This window comes from Gopherus flavomarginatus, chromosome 7, assembly GCF_025201925.1.
Source record: "Gopherus flavomarginatus isolate rGopFla2 chromosome 7, rGopFla2.mat.asm, whole genome shotgun sequence".
NCBI lineage: Eukaryota > Metazoa > Chordata > Testudines > Testudinidae > Gopherus > Gopherus flavomarginatus.
This window is the reverse complement of record NC_066623.1, coordinates 34,043,921-34,061,889: the sequence shown is the minus strand read 5'-3', so window position 1 is coordinate 34,061,889 and position 17,969 is coordinate 34,043,921. Positions and strand designations below refer to the sequence as shown.

At 41.5% G+C, this 17,969-nt stretch overlaps 1 protein-coding gene across 9 annotated transcripts in view; it reads left to right on the top strand.

Moving 5' to 3' along the window:
- Positions 1 to 5,799: 5,799 nt before the first annotated feature.
- FBXW11 (F-box and WD repeat domain containing 11) overlaps positions 5,800 to 17,969 on the top strand; it is a 131,666-nt gene continuing 119,496 nt past the window's right edge. For 4 of the 9 annotated variants that reach the window (XR_007775508.1, XM_050962690.1, XM_050962686.1 and 1 more), the window contains exon 1: positions 5,840 to 5,985. Coding sequence is in view for 3 of the 9 variants with exons in the window: in XM_050962690.1 (XP_050818647.1) it covers positions 5,941 to 5,985 (45 nt within the window). In the remaining 6 variants the exon portion in view is untranslated. Of the gene's footprint in view, positions 5,986 to 6,089; positions 6,323 to 16,062; positions 16,225 to 17,034; positions 17,115 to 17,969 lie in introns of those variants that run through there. The other 5 variants (XM_050962691.1, XM_050962688.1, XM_050962694.1 and 2 more) reach the window with 3 other exon arrangements.

Sequence of the window (17,969 nt, the reverse complement as noted above, 5' to 3'; positions counted from 1 at the left end):
AAAGTGAAACTCACTATAAACAAAAAGTGAAATTGATTTTTAAGGGGTATAAATGACAAGTAACATCTCTTTACCATGTATACAGATGGAGCTAGCAGCAACCTCAGCTTCTTAATCCCGTATCTTAATACTGTCCAGCTGTACTGGTGTGTGCTTAAGTTTTTAAGGAATCTGGATGTAACAATCCGTTGTATTGTTTCAACTGTCATTTTGGATAGAAGAGAGAACATTTAACGGTACCATTAAGATGAATATCAGTCAAAACCCTTATCTGAAAGTAAGGGTTGCTAGAAAGATAGTGGAAGAGTTACAAAAAAGAAATGCCAGGAATGTTACAATTAATAAACCGTATGTTGTCAAAAGGTATGGAAATGGTAAGTGAATTCAGCAACTACAGATAATGGGCCCTAATTCTGTTATACTAAGGTCACTTTTTGTCCCTCTGGCAGTGGAAAGGGGCTTTAAGTGGGCAGAATGGCATCAAAACTAGTGCTTTGTTTAGGGGCTTCCCTGGCTGGAATAAAACTGCTCTCAGACCACAGTAAAGGGGGCTTATTATCATCTTTGTGTTCTCCATTGCTGCCCCAAATGCAGAAACAGGGAAACTGCAACTCAGGCCAAATATACGACAATTCTGAATGAAATACTAGACTATTAAACTATGTGATATTATAAGCGTGACAGGATCCTCTTGGGGTGCAGCCTGGGACACTGGGACTGCTGTGCCCCCTGAACTCTCTCCAGCCTGGGCGGTCTCTCACAATGCCATGCTAGTGACCAGCAGCAATCCCTCCAAGTGCTGTTATCACTCATCACAAACACATGTGGAGACACCACACCCAGCTAGATTGCATGAATGCTTCCAGAGCCACTCACGAATCACACAGAGATGGATTTTAAGTGATATTAAGTAGTAGGCAAAATGTCAAAGTTGGTTACCAAAATAAAATATATAATATTAAGCACACAGTCTAAACTCTCAACCCTATTAGATTGGGCAACATCTAGATCAGTGGTTCCCAAACTTGTTCGGCTGCTTGTGCAGGGAAAGCCCCTGGCGGGCCGGGCCAGTTTGCTTACCTGCCGCGTCCGCAGGTTTGTCCGACTGCGGCTCCCACTGGCTGCGGTTCGCTGCTCTAGGCCAATGGGAGCTGCTGGAAGCAGCGGCCAGTACATCCCTCAGCCCGTGTTGCTTCCAGCAGCTCCCATTGGCCTAGAGCAGTGAACCACGGACACTGGGCGCCGCGATTGGCCCAACCTCCGGCCATGGCAGGTAAACAAACTGGCCCGGCCCGCCAGGGGCTTTCCCTGCACAAGCGGTGGAACAAGTTTGGGAACCACTGATCTAGATTAAGCAGTTTTTCTAACCACATTGGATATTGCAGTCCACAGTATACAGATTTCACCTTTGAAATCTGTGCCAGTCCCCTCTATTGGAGTCTCACGTCTTCAGCGTCCTTGTTGCTTGCAGTGTGGGTGGGTGAAGAAGAAAGGCCAAGCATGGGGTCCCTGTGGTCTCTTTTATGCCCTCCATCCCATGTGCTTGGAGAATGCAAGTCCAGGGGCATTGCTGAGTCTCCAGGCAAAGCTGAGCAATTCTCCTTGTGTGGCCTCATGCAGGTGAGTCACTGAATTGGAGCTCACTTGCTGGACAACGGCTGTTGACACCCCCACCGGGGTGTTGATTACTCTTTTTGCTGTTATTTCTAGGAAGTTAATATCTGGCTGACTTCCCCAACTAAGGGTATATCTACACTTACCATTTAAAGCACAAAACGTCCCCCTTTTCTTCTTTTGTGCTAAAACTGCAGGAGCATCTCCACTTGTTAATGACTTTTTGCGGTGAAACTCAGAAGTTTCACTGCAAAAAGAAAACCACCTTCACAAGAGGCGTACAGTTCTTACTGCTGTTCTTTTTGCGCTGCTGTGAAAGTGAAGACATATTTTACCAGTGTAAACACCTTTTGGCCTCTGAAGGATATCCCACAGTTCCAAAAGCAACCACTCTGGCCAGCATCACCGCAGCTCAGATGGATGGATGTCTGCCCCTCCTCCTGTAAGCCCTGGGAAGTTTGAAGCTCCCTTTACCTTTGTTTGTAGATGTGGCAGGGAAAGCAGCCAGACAGCAGGAGGTTTTAAAAAAAATGCCAAGGAAGAAACAAGGAAATAATGGGGCTTGTGAGACATGAAGCTGGGCAGTTGGGGCACTGAGCAGGGACCCAGAATGCCTTCCGCTCACCCCTCTTCCCCTTCTCACAAGACCTATTGAGAGAGCTGTGGGATAGCTGCCCTACAGCATAGCCATGGAAGAGCTGGTAATGTAAACACTCTCTGACGCCTGAGGAATTGAGTGAGTACACAACCAGCGCTTTTCTTTCACTGGTTCCCTATCACTGGTGAAACTTACAGCACAAAAACTCTGCAAGTGTAGACATACCCTTACAGTATGTTTTAGCAACAACCATACAACACATTCACATAACTTCATATGCATTGATGATATACGTATATAGATAAGAGAAATTACTTTCAGCAGGTCATGACCTTTTCCTTGGTACCTTACAAGGCATGCTTTATATGTAAGATGATGATTACATAAAATGAGGAATTTGGGGGCTACAGGGGCTCCCCCAAGGTATAGAATGTCACAATAAAGGCCTTATATCTTTGAATGAACTGGGTGAGCTTTTCTCCACTCATTTTATCCAACTACCAAAAAAGGACCTAAGGTTGGGAGAACCAAGGTAGCTAGTGCAGAGCAGGATCCTGGAGGGACTTGGGGCAACCTGGGGCAGGAAGGAGGGTGGAAGGCAGCCATATGGGGTGGTGTTTGGAGGTAGTGGGAGAGCTTTAAGGCGTTGAGTGGGAGGCCCATGGGAGCGGCCTCATCCACTTTATTTCCCATTATACCACTCCAACCCATTCCCCTCTGAGACTCTGCTTCCCTCATTCTTTCCCCCCTGCAATAGAGGTTAAAGTAAGGGGGGCAGTGGAGGGAGCATAGATGCCTCTCTCCTCAACGGCAGGTGCTGCTGAAAGTCTAAGGAGAGGTCTTGCTCCTCTTTCAATCTACTTTAACCACTGCCCCTTTTTAAGCACTTTTCCCATTCTGTTCCTGTCCCTTGAGTTCCTATTTCTCTTTAGCCTCTGCCCCGACAATGGTGTCCCCCTCTGGCAAGGGTCGGAGTAGCAGTTGGATGTTGCCATCTCCTTTCTCTATCCTTGTCAGCAGATCCATGCTAGTTGGGCACCAGTATCAGGAGCACTGAGAGCGACGGGGAGATTCTACAATAGCTCTGATACTTAGGAGTCACTAAATTGCAATCCTGCTCAGTTCCTGAAGCCCTGCTGGGTGCATGAAAGACACTGCACTTGGAACTGGAGTGAACACACAGGGACTATAACAGAAAACCTTATGTAATAATTTGAATTTTCTCAAATATAACAGCACACAACTACACTAAGACAAGAAATTCAGGTCCCACCCAGAAACTGTTCAGGCCAGAGTTTGAGAAAGTCTGATGTAATTTACACTTAATCTGCATATGACCTCTTCCAGACTATATCCAACTGAGAAAAGCCAGAGCACAGCAGTGCTCTGGTCCTATCCAGTTCCTGCTCCCTATGCCAGGTGGCTGTGTGGAGGTAGCTTCTGAAAGGATCAAAGTGAGAGAGATCTACTGCATTTAAGTTGGGGTCAAGGAGATTTAGGGCATCAGAGAATAGGCCTATGTGAGGATAAAAGACTATTATTTCTTATTACTTATATAGTAATGTAAGATTGTATATTTCTTTAACACAGTTAAAGCGATAGAGCCTGCTATTCAGAGGCATTGAGCACCCAGAGCTCCAGTTAACTTCAACTGCTAGCCAGGTCCCAAGGTACAAAGCGCTTGCTATAGAGACTGATTTGAGTATCATGTGAGGGAGTGACACACATAGGGAGGGCAAGAGTAATGGACAATGCAATCATGTGGCATGCTAACGTGTTTTAGGGTGCAGGATATTACGGCTGCCAACAGGCCCTTATTCATAGATTCATAGATTCATAGACTCTAGGACTGGAAGGGACCTCGAGAGGTCATCGAGTCCAGTCCCCTGCCCTCATGGCAGGACCAAATATTGTCTAGACCATCCCTAATAGACATTTATCTAACCTACTCTTAAATATCTCCAGAGATGGAGATTCCACAACTTCCCTAGGCAATCTATTCCAGTGTTTAACTACCCTGACAGTTAGAAACTTTTTCCTAATGTCCAACCTAAATCTCCCTTGCTGCAGTTTAAGCCCATTGCTTCTTGTTCTATCATTGGAGGCTAAGGTGAACAAGTTTTCTCCCTCCTCCTGATGACACCCTTTTAGATACCTGAAAACTGCTATCATGTCCCCTCTCAGTCTTCTCTTTTCCAAACTAAACAAACCCAATTCCTTCAGCCTTCCTTCATAGGTCATGTTCTCAAGACCTTTAATCATTCTTGTTGCTCTTCTCTGGACCCTCTCCAATTTCTCCACATCTTTCTTGAAATGCGGTGCCCAGAACTGGACACAATACTCCAGCTGAGGCCTAACCAGCGCAGAGTAAAGCGGAAGAATGACTTCTCGGGTCTTGTTTACAACACACCTGTTAATGCATCCCAGAATCACGTTTGCTTTTTTTGCAACAGTATCACACTATTGACTCATATTAAGCTTGTGGTCTACTATGACCCCTAGATCTCTTTCTGCCATACTCCTTCCTAGACAGTCTCTTCCCATTCTGTATGTGTGAAACTGATTGTTCCTTCCTAAGTGGAGCACTTTGCATTTATCTTTATTGAACTTCATCCTGTTTACCTCAGACCATTTCTCCAATTTGTCCAGATCTTTTTGAATTTTGACCCTGTCCTCCAAAGCAGTTGCAATCCCTCCCAGTTTGGTATCGTCCGCAAACTTAATAAGCGTACTTTCTATGCCAACATCTAAATCGTTGATGAAGATATTGAACAGAACCGGTCCCAAAACAGACCCCTGCGGAATCCTTATGACAAGAGATATCCCTTATTTTTTCATCTCTGTACAACAAGATCGGGAATTGCTGAGTGTTGCAAAAAGCAGCAAGAAATGCAAATATAGGTGAGTACTGCTTATTATTAATACTAATAATGTCAGGAGGAGTGCAGTGGGGTGCTAAGAAAACAGTCCCGTATTTTTTAAATATGTTTGCAACCTTACTTGGTATGGCCACAGGTTGTTAACCCTGACCTAGAAACCGTCAGGGATCCTACAGCACCTAATAGCCTCGGTCCCGGGGGTCTCTGTTCGAGTTTCCTGCAGGTCTCTCACACCCAAGTGCTGGGCAAGCAGGTTTCTCGGCGTGACAGTCCTGCCCCAAGGATTGAGAACGTAGAGGGGGCATTTATGGTGGGTCCCGGGGGTGGTGCACTCAGGCCCCGGGCATATCTCCCGTCACCCTGACTCAGCCTAGGAAGTGCCCTGGCCTGGCAGCCTAGACGGGGTGAGGGCACGGGAAGCTGTGACTGCACCTCATCCCCCATCATGGTCTCTGTCCCTACTTTCAAAAGACTCCAACTCCCAGCATGCACTAAGATGGCCTCCCGACCCAGCTTCCCCGGACAGCCTCTGGGCGCGATACCTGTTGGGTATTGTAGTCCTTTGCGCGTTGTGTACTGAAGGGGCCGCGGAGCTTGCCGGGAGTTGTAGGCTCTGCGGACGTTCCGGTTCGAGGGGTGTGGGCGTTGGTGCGGCGCTTCCTGTTCCGGGTACGCGGCGCGGGTACGCCGCGGCGGCTACAGCGTGCGTCCATCCGTCTGTCCGGCGGGCGGGGGGAGGGAGCAGCTGGCGGTGCGGGGGTGGCGGCCCGAGATTGGAGCCAGTGGGGTTTCGGTTACGCGCTGCGGGAGGCAGGCGGGGGGGGAGGGGACGAGGAGCCGCCCGCCGCTATGGAGCCCGACTCCGTGATCGAGGACAAGACTATCGAGCTGATGGTGAGTGACCCCCCCCCCCGGAGCGCCCGCCGACCGGAACAGCCCTTCCCCCACCCCGGGGTTTCCCTACCGGCCCCTCCCCGTCGCTTCCCCTCTAGGCCGGCGCCCCCCTTCGTCCCGCAGGCAGGAGAGCGGCGGGGCGGCGAGGGCCTCCAGGTTCCGCGCTGAGCCAGGAGTAGGCCCCGCCGTGGGGGGAGCGGGCCTAGGCCTTGGGAGAGGAAGCCGCCCCCGGCCCCTACAGCCGAGGGCGCTAGTCTAAAGCCCCCCGCAGGCGGGGGCTTCTTCCTACGCGCCCCGAGCGAAGGTGACATTTGAATTCACCCGGGCCTTGTGGAAGGTGCGAGATCGGGATCATCCCTCTGCCCCCCGAATGGCGGCTTGGTGAGCGGGGCTGGGCTTTGGGAGCCCCCTGCCTTTCCCAAGACGAGACCCCTAGGGCCAGGAAATGGGCCTCCCCCATTCTTCCTGGCATCCCACTCTGGTCCCGCTCCTGTCCTCTGGCCCCACCATTCTCCCCACTCCCATTCATTGTTCCCCAGAATAACCTCGGCCTGTCACTCAACAAATAAGCCACTCCCCTCCCAAAAAATGGAACCCCCCAAATCAGAATCTCAAAGCCTTCGTTACGAGAGGCATTGAAAAGGGCTTGTGATTATTTTGTTTGTTTAGGATGTGACAAGTAGTTTAAAAGATTTACTGAATTCTACAAATAATTGCTGATTTGTGTGAATTATGTGGCATATATTAAAAAAAATGCTAAACAAATGGTTTTTTAAACAAGATGACATTCAGAATTTAGTCATTGTCTTTTTTTGTTCGTGGAGATCCTCCTGAGATGCAGCATCTTGTTTTTTAACTTTCTCTTGAGTATAGGTTATAATGAAGCAATCTTTGCTACTCAGTATTTTTGAATCACTTGGTTAAATTGATTACCAAGTATGTAAAGGGGTTTGTCTTAGAATGTAAAGAATTTATATCTTAGCATTCAGGTCTGTTTCAACCAAATGTATTTTGTAATTAATACAGTGTTTTTACAGTGACTAGTGTATATAAAATCTTTTTGTAACTCTTTTTACTCCTTAAACCTGAAGTTTGTAGTTTGAAAAGATATTTTTTTATTTCAGTGAGGAAGCATTTACTGAGTTAATTTGTATTTTGAAGCAGTAGCAATAAACCTTTTGTGAATTGTTCAATGCAGTAAATAATTCTCCAAACTCTGTAATTTAACAAAACTTGGGTACTATAGTTGATGTACCATAAGACTAAATGTTTATGCCACTAAATTTAGGTTGCCAGAAAATTGGCTGTGAGGAAGTGGGAGGGAGGGAGGAGTTCTTTGTAGAAATAGTAAGAGCAGTCATAAAATGTTAAATGAATTATAATATAATCTGGAGGGGGGGAAGTGTGTTTTTAAATTAGTGGCTGGGAAAGATTAGAATGGGTGATCAAGATTAATATTTTCTGTGTATTAGTTTGCTTGCACTAAACATTACCTATTAGAAATTTAAATGTGATAGTGCATAGTTATCCTCTGTTTTTATAAAGTGCCTAGCACAATGGGGTCTTGTCCATGAGTGGGGCTCCTAGATGCTACACTTGATGATTGCCTTGTTCTGTTCATTCCTTCTGAAGCATCTGCGCTGTTCACTGTTGGAAGACAGGATGCTGGACTAGGTGGACTATTGGTCTGAGCCAGTATGGCTAATCTTCTTTCAGTGATATAAATAATGTAGATGGTCAGTTAAAGCATGCAAGGGAGATCTTACTATTTGAATTGTGCTAGGTGCTGTATTGGCATTTTTTTAGGCACGTCCACATGCTGTTAGTAATATAGTCTGAGCAAACTACCTGGTTTGGGAAGCCTGTGAACTCTCTTTATAAAATGTGCACATCATGGTTGAGCACTGTTATATCATGTTCTTTTTACGAAGTAGCAGAAATTCAAGAGCTTCTCTGGAAGTCATTTTACCGTCATGCTTTCTGCATTTCATTTACTCATTGTTGCTGATCATGGAGGGCTGTAGCTAAGTAGCTGTTCCTAATGAACTTACTTCCTTGATCCTTACTGATTTAGTGGTGCCACTAAATGTTGATGACATCAGAATCTCCTTCATGTTAATGGCTTGTAATGTTACAAACAATAGCTGGTGATGCCAGTCAAGGCATCAGTTGGAGGAAAAATCTAGTTGTTCAGTAATAAGTTTTTATGTAGATATAAGTAACAAAAAGCATTGCATATAAAATACTCAAGCTGAATTCTAGGGGCTATTTTGCATCATATAAAGGGTAGTTACTCATGGTGTCCGGTGCGCTAAAATTTAACTGGTTCTTTAAGCCAGGTAGGTAGAGTAGTTTTACTTAGCTTTCTTGGTGGTCTTTTGGCCGCCTCACCTGCATTTTAATAATTTCTTGTTTTACTGTGTTGCTAACTAACTGAAGCAAATAAAAATTTTGAATGATTTAATTGTGGCAAATCTAGCTATGATTACTTCTGGGAAATGGGGAGGGGGAGGCAATGATGAGATTTTTGAAAAAATTCTTCAAAAGATTTTGGATCTCTTTAAAGAACAAAAATCAAAGCTTCTTTGTGTTATGCAATAGGAATCCAATAAAATGTACGGTTACTTTGGCTAATGTATGTATAGATTTGCAGTGCTCCTAAAGAGTGAATGTTTAGGATAAAAGCCAGAGCTGCTGTTTCTCTATAAAATTAATAAAAATAAAGTTTAACAAGATTAAGGGAAAAAAAGTATATTTTACAAATTATTGCATAGAAAACAGTTTGTAAATATGGTTGTATTTTTACACTTAATGTTGTCTTTACTAGCATTAAAAGTAAAACATACTTTTGTTCTTGAGCTAAAAATTATACAGAATCTGCACAGTCTTCATGAACAAACATTTATTTTTTAACAACTTGATAATGTTTGCCTTGTTTCTCGAAAGAGATGTTAGACTGAAGAATCTGTGGAAAATTGGGAACTGTAAAGTAAGCACAAATGAAAAGCACTATGTACAAAAAAAAGACTAGCCAAGGACATTTGAATAGAATATGCAAGCTTTTTTTTTGTCAACTGTTCTTAATGTTGGCCAGCATCTCTAAAATGGAGACCATTTGAAAACACAAGCTTTATTTCAGCGTTTTTGCATTTAGAATGTTTCTTGTAAGTGAAATAAGATACAAGCATTAAGATTATAAAGGCAAGCTTTTTGTGCCTTCCTGTTTGGTATAGCAATTAGTGTTTTAGTTACTGCATCTACTGCATCAAAGGCTGGGAATGAATATGTATTTGATTATACGCGTTTTTTGCAAATGTGTGGTGAGTGTTCTCAGTAGCAACTGGAATGTAATTCTGTGAGACTGAATTCAGGGATAAACAAAAGATAATGTATCAATATGTTAATAGTATGAGAATTTCAGACCATGATGATCTAGCTTTCAATTGTTCCTTAGCTTGATAGTTTTTTTAGTTTTTTTTTTAATAAATGCAAACACTGGAGTGATAATTGTTCTGTTTGTAAAGCTAAGTGTGAAATATTTTAAGGTTTCCAAATTGCATCTATTACTCCCCAAATAAGCTTTAGTGAGTGTGCTACCTATACTCATTTATTTAAACATTCTATAGGACAGCTTGCATTTTAGATCATCTTATTTTACTTTTGCAAATCTTTCCACCTTGACTTATTAAGTTTACTAGTACTTAACCTCTGATGAAGGAGGTCAGTCATATAGCAATGTTACTTTCATGTGGTGGTAGTAGTAGCTAAGGTTGAATAGCCTCTTTTGCAGGCATGGAATATGTTGCTTGGAGAACATACTCTGGAAATATGAAACTTGGGAGTCCAGCTTGTTTCTAGACTGCAGTAGATGTGCCATCTGGACTATGAAAATGAATGATACAATTGCTATGACTTTAATATCAAATATCATAGTAAAGTAGTAGTTACCCAGTTTTGGTGAAATGCATTGTATAGACTGGACAAATCACTAAAAAATACACAGTAAGGAGGTAACCAGAACAGATAATTGACTAGAATGGTCCAAAAGGCTTTTTTTATCCCTAACTTTCCATGAACACATAAAAATAACACTTTTGAATTACACTTCGTAAAGTTAGGTAAACATAACCTTCCTACCACTCAAGAAATCAAATTATTTTCTGCACTTTATCCTAAGAAGATATGAAAATGAGCAAAATTTTCACCCATCTGTTTTGATAAATGGTGTTTTTGGCTCCAAGTTCTGAATGGCATTTAAGCTCTGAATATAATGTAACATTCAGTTTCATTATCCTTTCAGTAAAATCCATTCTGTGGTATTTGACACTACTAGAAATATATATTTATCAAAGATTATTGATAACTTGTGTACTTTGTATAATGAGTGGTTGTGAAAGGAAGCACTAGAGGGGAAAATATTGTATATCTAATATAAAACAAAGTACATATTTGTAAGATTAATGGTGCACCATAAGATCTGGTTAAGGGTGGAAACACAAATCCTTTTCTTAGGCCTTAGTTGTCTTGGTGGATTCATAAGACTTGTTTATCGAGGTAGGAAGCCAAGCATGTTCAAAGATTTTTCAGGTGCTGAGCTTGCTATCTTCAGTATTTCTACAGCACTCTTGGTGTGCATGTCACTTTACAAACACACATCCCTGCCCTGAAGAGCTTACAGTCTAAATTAAATATAACACTGCAGTGGAGTGGGAGGGTTGTAGAAGGACAAGGATTTAGAAGTAAGATTAATTTAAGATTTGAAAAGCACCTGTTTATACCCTTCTTAAACATGTATTTTAAAAATGCATAGATGAAAGGCATCTTCCTTAACAAATTACTTTTATGGCGTGGAGCTTCTGCCCATCTAATACAAACAGTCCAGCATTAAGTGCCACAGTGTAAATAATAAATTAACTATAATTGAAGCTCCTGCCAAAAAACTCTCCACTTCCTCCTGGAAAAGCCATGAAATGTGTGCTGAAGATCTTCAATCCAGAAGGCAACTGAATGCCAGAATCAAGTGTTTCACATGAGCACACCATATCAGCAACTCCTTCCCTAGTAAACCAAATGCATGCTGGCTTAAGCTATCTGGGTGATCACAATTGGAGGAGGTAGCTGTGACCCAAACAGTTTAGGACTTAAAAAATAAAAACCTTTCAGGATTCTACCTGGAAACTATTGTGCAACTCAGGCAGCTCTCAGAGCAGCAGTGTAATATACTATCTATGCAAAACACTGCTAAGCAAGTGGGCAGTTGGATTCTTCACCAGCTTAAGTTTCCAGATGGTTTTAAGGGTCTGTCCAGTCTACAGTTTATTATAATTAGTCCATCTTGAGGTCCAGGAGATATGGATAATGGTTGTCTGCAGTTGATAGAAAAGGAGGTACTCTTCTTGCCAGATGTAGCTGATAAAAATAATCTTGGCAACACTTCTTATCTGGAAGTCCTGAAGCAAATGTGGAACTAACAAGACTTCTAGGTTGTGAACCTGAGTAATAATTGGTGAATGTGCTCTCTCAGCAGGATTGATACCTACCAATCTTGCCTATTGCTTCTCACAACCTACAGTCATTACTTTGGCAGAAATGGTGGGTCAGCAACATGGAGATTGAAACCACTTGTGATTGTGTAGTGGACTGGGATAAAGGAAGGAGAGCAATGAAATGTCAGGGAAGAAGGCAAATAAGACTGCAGGATAGTAGACAATCCCATGCAGAGGAAAAAGGAAGGAGAGATGGTGTGTGCTGGAGGGAGTGACTGGAGAAAATGGCTTAAAGTTGCAGGAGAGAGGTGTCATCTCTGAGGCAGGAGATGTGAGAAGACTGCAGCTACACATGCTGCCAGAAAGGGAGAGTCTCTTTCGAAGAGTGCTACGAGGTGGAAATGAGTGTATAGAGTACACAGATTGGTGTGACTTTGTCAGTGTCAGGAAGTGTCAGGGATTGAGTTGGGAAGAAAATGAATAGGAATGAGTTTACTTAGATTGGAGCCAGCAGAGTGTGGGTGATGGTGATGGAGTGAGGAAAATGGACAGAGAGGGGAGGAAGGTGAGATCTTGGGGAAAGCCAGTGCCACAAGCTGAAGTGAGGAAAATGATTTACAAGGGTAAGAAGGGAAGTGTGCTGGAATTTAGATGTGTGGAGCAGAGGAGGGGAGTTCAAGAGAGAAGAAAAGGATTAGGGAAAAAAGAAGAGTGAATCTTTAGGCATTGACCTGTATTTTTATAGTAGCAGCCATACAAGTCATAGAGAAGAAGTAACAAATGCTGCTTTTGTGGGAACAGCCATGAAATTGTCACTTTTAAATTGCTTAGTACACTCAAAGTTCTACTGTACGCAAGACGCCAGTGAGGTAGTTGCATGACAATTGATTTGAATTTTCTAAACAGGTTAGTTTGAGCCAGAACACTTTTAGATTGAAGCTCTAACACTTAAAGTATTGGTTGTAGACTGGATGGGTACCGCAATGTTGCTAGAACTATGGTGTTACATGCCAATGCATTCCTATGGTCATCATGCACTTGTATGATCTGAAACTTTCAGTTGGGCTTCTCCTGTTTCTAAAACTGATTGGAAGTGCATGCTATCCCCTGTACCTTGTGTATTTCACAGACAGTGTTGATTGTATCAGCATCCTCTAAGCAGGGTTATTCTAAGCATTACTGCAGACTTGGACTTTTGGTATTCATTGCATGATCTTTCCTGATTACTTCAGTAAAATGGTTCAGTGCAGGTTATGCCGTGGATGAGGCTTGGGAATATGTTTTGATGGTTGGATGCAGTACCCTTTTTTCTTTCCTCCTTTCCTTCCCTGTCCTCTGAAACACCTTTGCTACCTGGTGTATCAATTTGGCATTTGTTCTTTGATGCATATTGTTTACTGCAGTAATGTTATTGACTTCAGAAGTCACTGTTGCATTGGCATCTTGAATTTAATCTTAAACCTTTTTCCTAGAATGGTACATTTCTTTCTGCTTTTAAACATTGTGGCCTGGTGTGCAAAGTGAAACTGCTATTGCTTCTTACTTTGCAGCTCAGAGGTTCTAAATGAAGTAGGTGGTACAGTAAGGATGCCAACAGGAAAGGAAAAGATTGGAGAGAATAAGGAAGCATAGAGGTAAGGGAGTGCTGCTCTAACATGATTTTTTTCAAAGAAGGGAGTGAGGAAACAATGGAAAGGGAGAGAAATAGGAATGTACACGGAGTCATTTTAAATGAATGTTATTTATAAACATGCTTCATTATGTTCCTGCTTTTTCCTGTAGGGACGTTCTTTTATACTGATGTTACTATCTGCTTTATTGTTATATTCTCTAAGTTCTCAGTGTGATATTTGCACGTACAAGTATTGTTAGTTGATCATTAATTGTAGAAAATATCCTCTTCACTGAACTTTTCAAATTAACAGAGAAAAGATTGTGTCAGTGGGCACGGCCAGGCATTTCCACTTTGTTCTTTCTGTGTTTGGAGGACACATTTCCCAGATGCACACAGTGAGCATTAAGGACATTTTATTAAACTATGGTAGATTGTAAACATTTTGCAAGCCTGTGGCATAACAAAATCCTTCCTCCCAATTTGTGACCTCCCTGCTGTGACTACTCTGGTTAACGTGCTTTTTTATTTTGTACAGCCTACCGTGTTCAAGGTACTGTTTTCCACAAGTTATTTCCCAGTGTTTTAGTAGTAGATGACCAATACCTTCTGGTGCTAAAATACTTGAATGCATGTCATACTTTAAAAAAAAAAAAATTTAGGTTGAGAAAGAAGTAACTTTGTGAACATCAGGTAAATTTACTTCCAGTAAAAAAAAAAGAAAAAAAAAAAAAAAAAAAGCTGGGGAAGTCAAAGTCACCTGTTTATTCACACACAGCTATAGCCCTGACAGTAGTAATCCAAGCTTTTCCACACAGTTGCACTCGTGTTTCAACCTTCATCATTAGGGGTTAGAAGGTATTTCAGCTACCAAGGCCCATTTTGTTCAAATAAGGGTGAAAATTGTAGTGATCTCTTTGATGTAGGCACCTGTTCCTTAGGAATTGAGACCAAGGCTCTTTTTACATAAGCTGCTAAATTGCTGTTAAGGATCAATTTTAAGTAACTGCATTTTTTTTTTTTTAACCAGTGACCTACAGGTGAAAGGCTCACTATATTGTGTCAATTCTGTAATCCATGCAGCTCCATCAATAATTCTAGTTTTGATAAACTCTGTCCTTGAATATTAAATTCTAGTCTCTATGGATCTTTACTAATATGTCATTTGTGGAGTGTACACTTTTCTGTGGTGATGGCTGAAAAGACTTCATTTTATTAACAACTTACTAAGCTTTTAAAAATATGTGGAAATGAACATAGAATTTTTAGTCTTTGGCAACAATTTGCACAACATTTTAATTTTAATCTTCAATCTTTGTGTATGGCAAATAGTTTATCAGTTTGAGTCACTGAGAGTTTATAGTTGATTAGAATTGTTAAACAGGAAGATACCTCTGCCCAGGCAACTAAAATTAACAAGGAAACTTTAAAAGCAGCAAAGAGTCGTGTGGCACTTTATAGACTAACAGACGTATTGGAGCATGAGCTTTTCGTGGGTATTCACCCACGAAAGCTCATGCTCCAATACGTCTGTTAATCTATAAGGTGCCACAGGACTCTTAGCTGCTTTTACAGATCCAGACTAACACGGCTACCCCTCTAAGGAAACTTTGACATTCAAGTTGGGTCTCCATGATGCAGGTTTTCACTTATAAAGAAATTGAGACCTACACTGCAACATATTTCCACAGAACTTTTAGGAGATGCCTTCATGGTGACTTGGTCATTCCTTCTCATGACTCTCTGACTCTGTCGTTGCTTGGAGAAATGGTTCATTTAGGTATTTCAGGTGGCTTTCTTACTACCTGAGAAGCTATGTTGTGCTCTTTATGTGTGTGAGTCATATTCCTAGACATCTTGTGGCTTGCTTAGTTGTGATGTACATGGCAACTATTGAGGTCCTTTTGAAATCAAAGGTTGGACCTAATGTCAAACTCTTAAGTCTATTTGTCTTCTTGAAATGTTATTTTGCAGCAGACTTATTGATATGTCTGCAATAAAGTAACGAATGAACACACAGGTGCAGACGATCCTTTCCCTAGTTGGTTCCAGGCAGTTTCAGATTTGATAAATTAGTGGTACACACAACCAATGTGAATGGCAGTTGTTTTTCTCTCATCTTTCTCCGAAGTCCCTTTGTTCTGATGTATGTGGCACTTCCTGAGGAGATACTGGAACCATCAATGCACTGGCTTGTGGGAGGGGTTGATGAGGAAAGCAGAAGTATTGGAACCTATGGCCCTGACAGTGTCTTCCCAAGTTCTAGCAAAAGTTTTCTTTTCCTAATGTAAGGATAGATACTCTTAAAAAAAAAAAAAATTATGTATCTTTGTAACTTTAGACTTTTTTGAGCAATAACTGGAGAAAGGAATTTCAGTCTCTTTAGGATACATATCCACAGTTAGTGGTGCAAAAGGCACAATAAACTCTGCAGGATTCATCTTCTAGTGGTTGTGTTCTTGAAGGCTTCCTCTAATACAGTGGTTCTCAAACTTCTTTTTTTTTTCTTCATGGACCACTTGAAAATTTCTGATGGTCTCGGCTGACCATTTAATGATCTTTCCAAATGTTGTTTGTACCATTAACTAACTGTTGTAAAGCGCTTTGGATAAAAGCACTATATAAAAAACTTAATAAACATTTTTTCTACAAATAAAAGCACACAACTCATACTTTAATATCAGTAGTCTTACCTTTCTAATGTGATGGATGTGCCCTTTCTCCCCCTCTGTGGCGGCCACCGTGCTGGGGCTGGTAAAGAGGGGTGTCTCTCCCGTGCCACAGCAGCCACAAAGCTGAGGCCGGGAAGGAGGGCCGTCTCTTCTTCGCAGCCCTGGAGCTGGGGCAAGTCGCCTCTTTCTCAGTACATCCCAAATTCCCCCCACCCCCTCTTCTCACCCCACTTTCCCCTATCACCTATTCCCCCCCGCCACTCCCCCCCCTGGCCACCACTTCACCTTACATGTATGTCTTCTCCAGGGTCCAGGCACGCGTGGGTCCACTAATTAGTGAATGGCTCTTCATTCTGACGTGTGCAGCTACCCAGGCATGCACCTTAGAAGAAACTATCTGCGGACCACCTGAATGGAGCTCGTGGACCACTGGTGGTCCACGGACCACAGTTTGAAAATCTTTGCTCTAGTAGGTTTGCCCCTTAAACCCACTTTATAACCTGAATATAAACCTAAAAGTAGCACAGGAACTGCCTTTGATTTTAGGCTTTGTCATTTGATTTTAACAATATATAGGACAAATTTTTCTAATAATTATCTTGGCTAAGAGAATGGTTTATCTTATCTTGCAGTCTTCTATGATTAGATTTTCAGAAAGACAGTGATACTACAAATACAGTGAACTCTGGCATGATTGAGATTAGAAAAGCTGTTAAGGTTACCTGTTACTAGGGGCACTCAGGAAAAATTGAATTTGTTTTTGGACTCAGAAAAAGGCCAAGAATCATTGTAGTAGAATGGTTCAAAGCATGTATGTGAATGCAGTTTAGTAGAGCAGCGTTTTGAGAGAGAACCAGCATCATGAGTTAAGAAGCGATGCCTGTTTTGGAAACCTGGAATTAGCCTTCTAGTAATTAATTAGACATATTCCCTGTATGTAAATGGTGGTTGAGGCTATAGCACATTCTTCATTCTTTGAGTTATAGTTTATTCTCATCCCTCTTAATCTTGGTAAAATGATTTTTTGACCTAAAAACACTTGTTCTGGATTGGTTGATTCAGGGCATGGGAAAGAGCAATTTCTTCTCTGTAAATTAGTTTCTTTGTCTTAGATCCACCAATCCGGTGACCCCTCTAAATTTAGTTGCTACTGGAGTCATAGTAAGCTGTATAGGTTGACTTGTCTTTCTAACAGCATTAGGAGTACGTAATTGGGATTTCGTTCAAGAAAGAAGTAGGTACACCAAGCTGAAGATGATTGGCTGCTCTCTTTTGACAGACAAGTCTGAGAAGGAAACCCCATTCGATTCCCCATTCATTCTGGATTGGTGGATCTGGAGCTCAGAAACAAAGTTTCAGGTAAGAAATTACCCTGTACTATATCTTACTGCTTCTGCTTAGTTGCATTTGTCTGAAAGTTCAACACTTCGCTTTTTCTGCATTATCTCCTTGAAAATATTACAGGATGAAAAAATGTTAGCTATTTACCGTGTATGTTTTAGTTTAAAGAACAATGAATATGTTCAGTATGTACATGTATAACTTTTTAGCAAGTTACTTTTGCTCATGGATACATTTTTAGAACAGACTACAATCCATAAACTTTGTATCTCCTGGTGAAATAGAAAACAATATTTAGGCATGCATGGATGTTCAAAGTAGGTAGTATACAAGACAACAGTGGGAGAAAAAATACTGTGTTTTTGAAGGGGCTAAAGAAGTTCAGACTTTCAGGACTTTTTTGTATTAAGCATTGTTACATTGCTGAGCCTATGTATCCTATGATTTTTTTAACCATGTACTATTATGTGTTCTCTACAATTTACAATTGTTAATTTATAAAAGGAACAAATGTTTTTCTTTGTCTGCAGTACAGTTTCTAGTTGTGCGTGTATTGATGAGCTAAAACATGATTAGAAATCCTAGTGTAGATAGCACTTGGTGTATGACATTTTTGAACTCTTAATAAAAGTTTCATTTAGAATGTAGTTAGTTTATAAAACACAAATGAGCCAGTTTGATTGTCTTTCATGAGCAATTTTTGTTGAGTTACAGCAGGCTGATTTTACAGTAGATTGGTACAAACAAATTGCTTTTGCTCAGTTGTAGTTTTCAAGTGACCAGGAATAGATTTCTCTCTCAGAGAGATTGAAATATCTCTAAAATAGTGCAATGTTAGAATTTTTTTTTAAACCACTCTGAAAGGTATTGTGT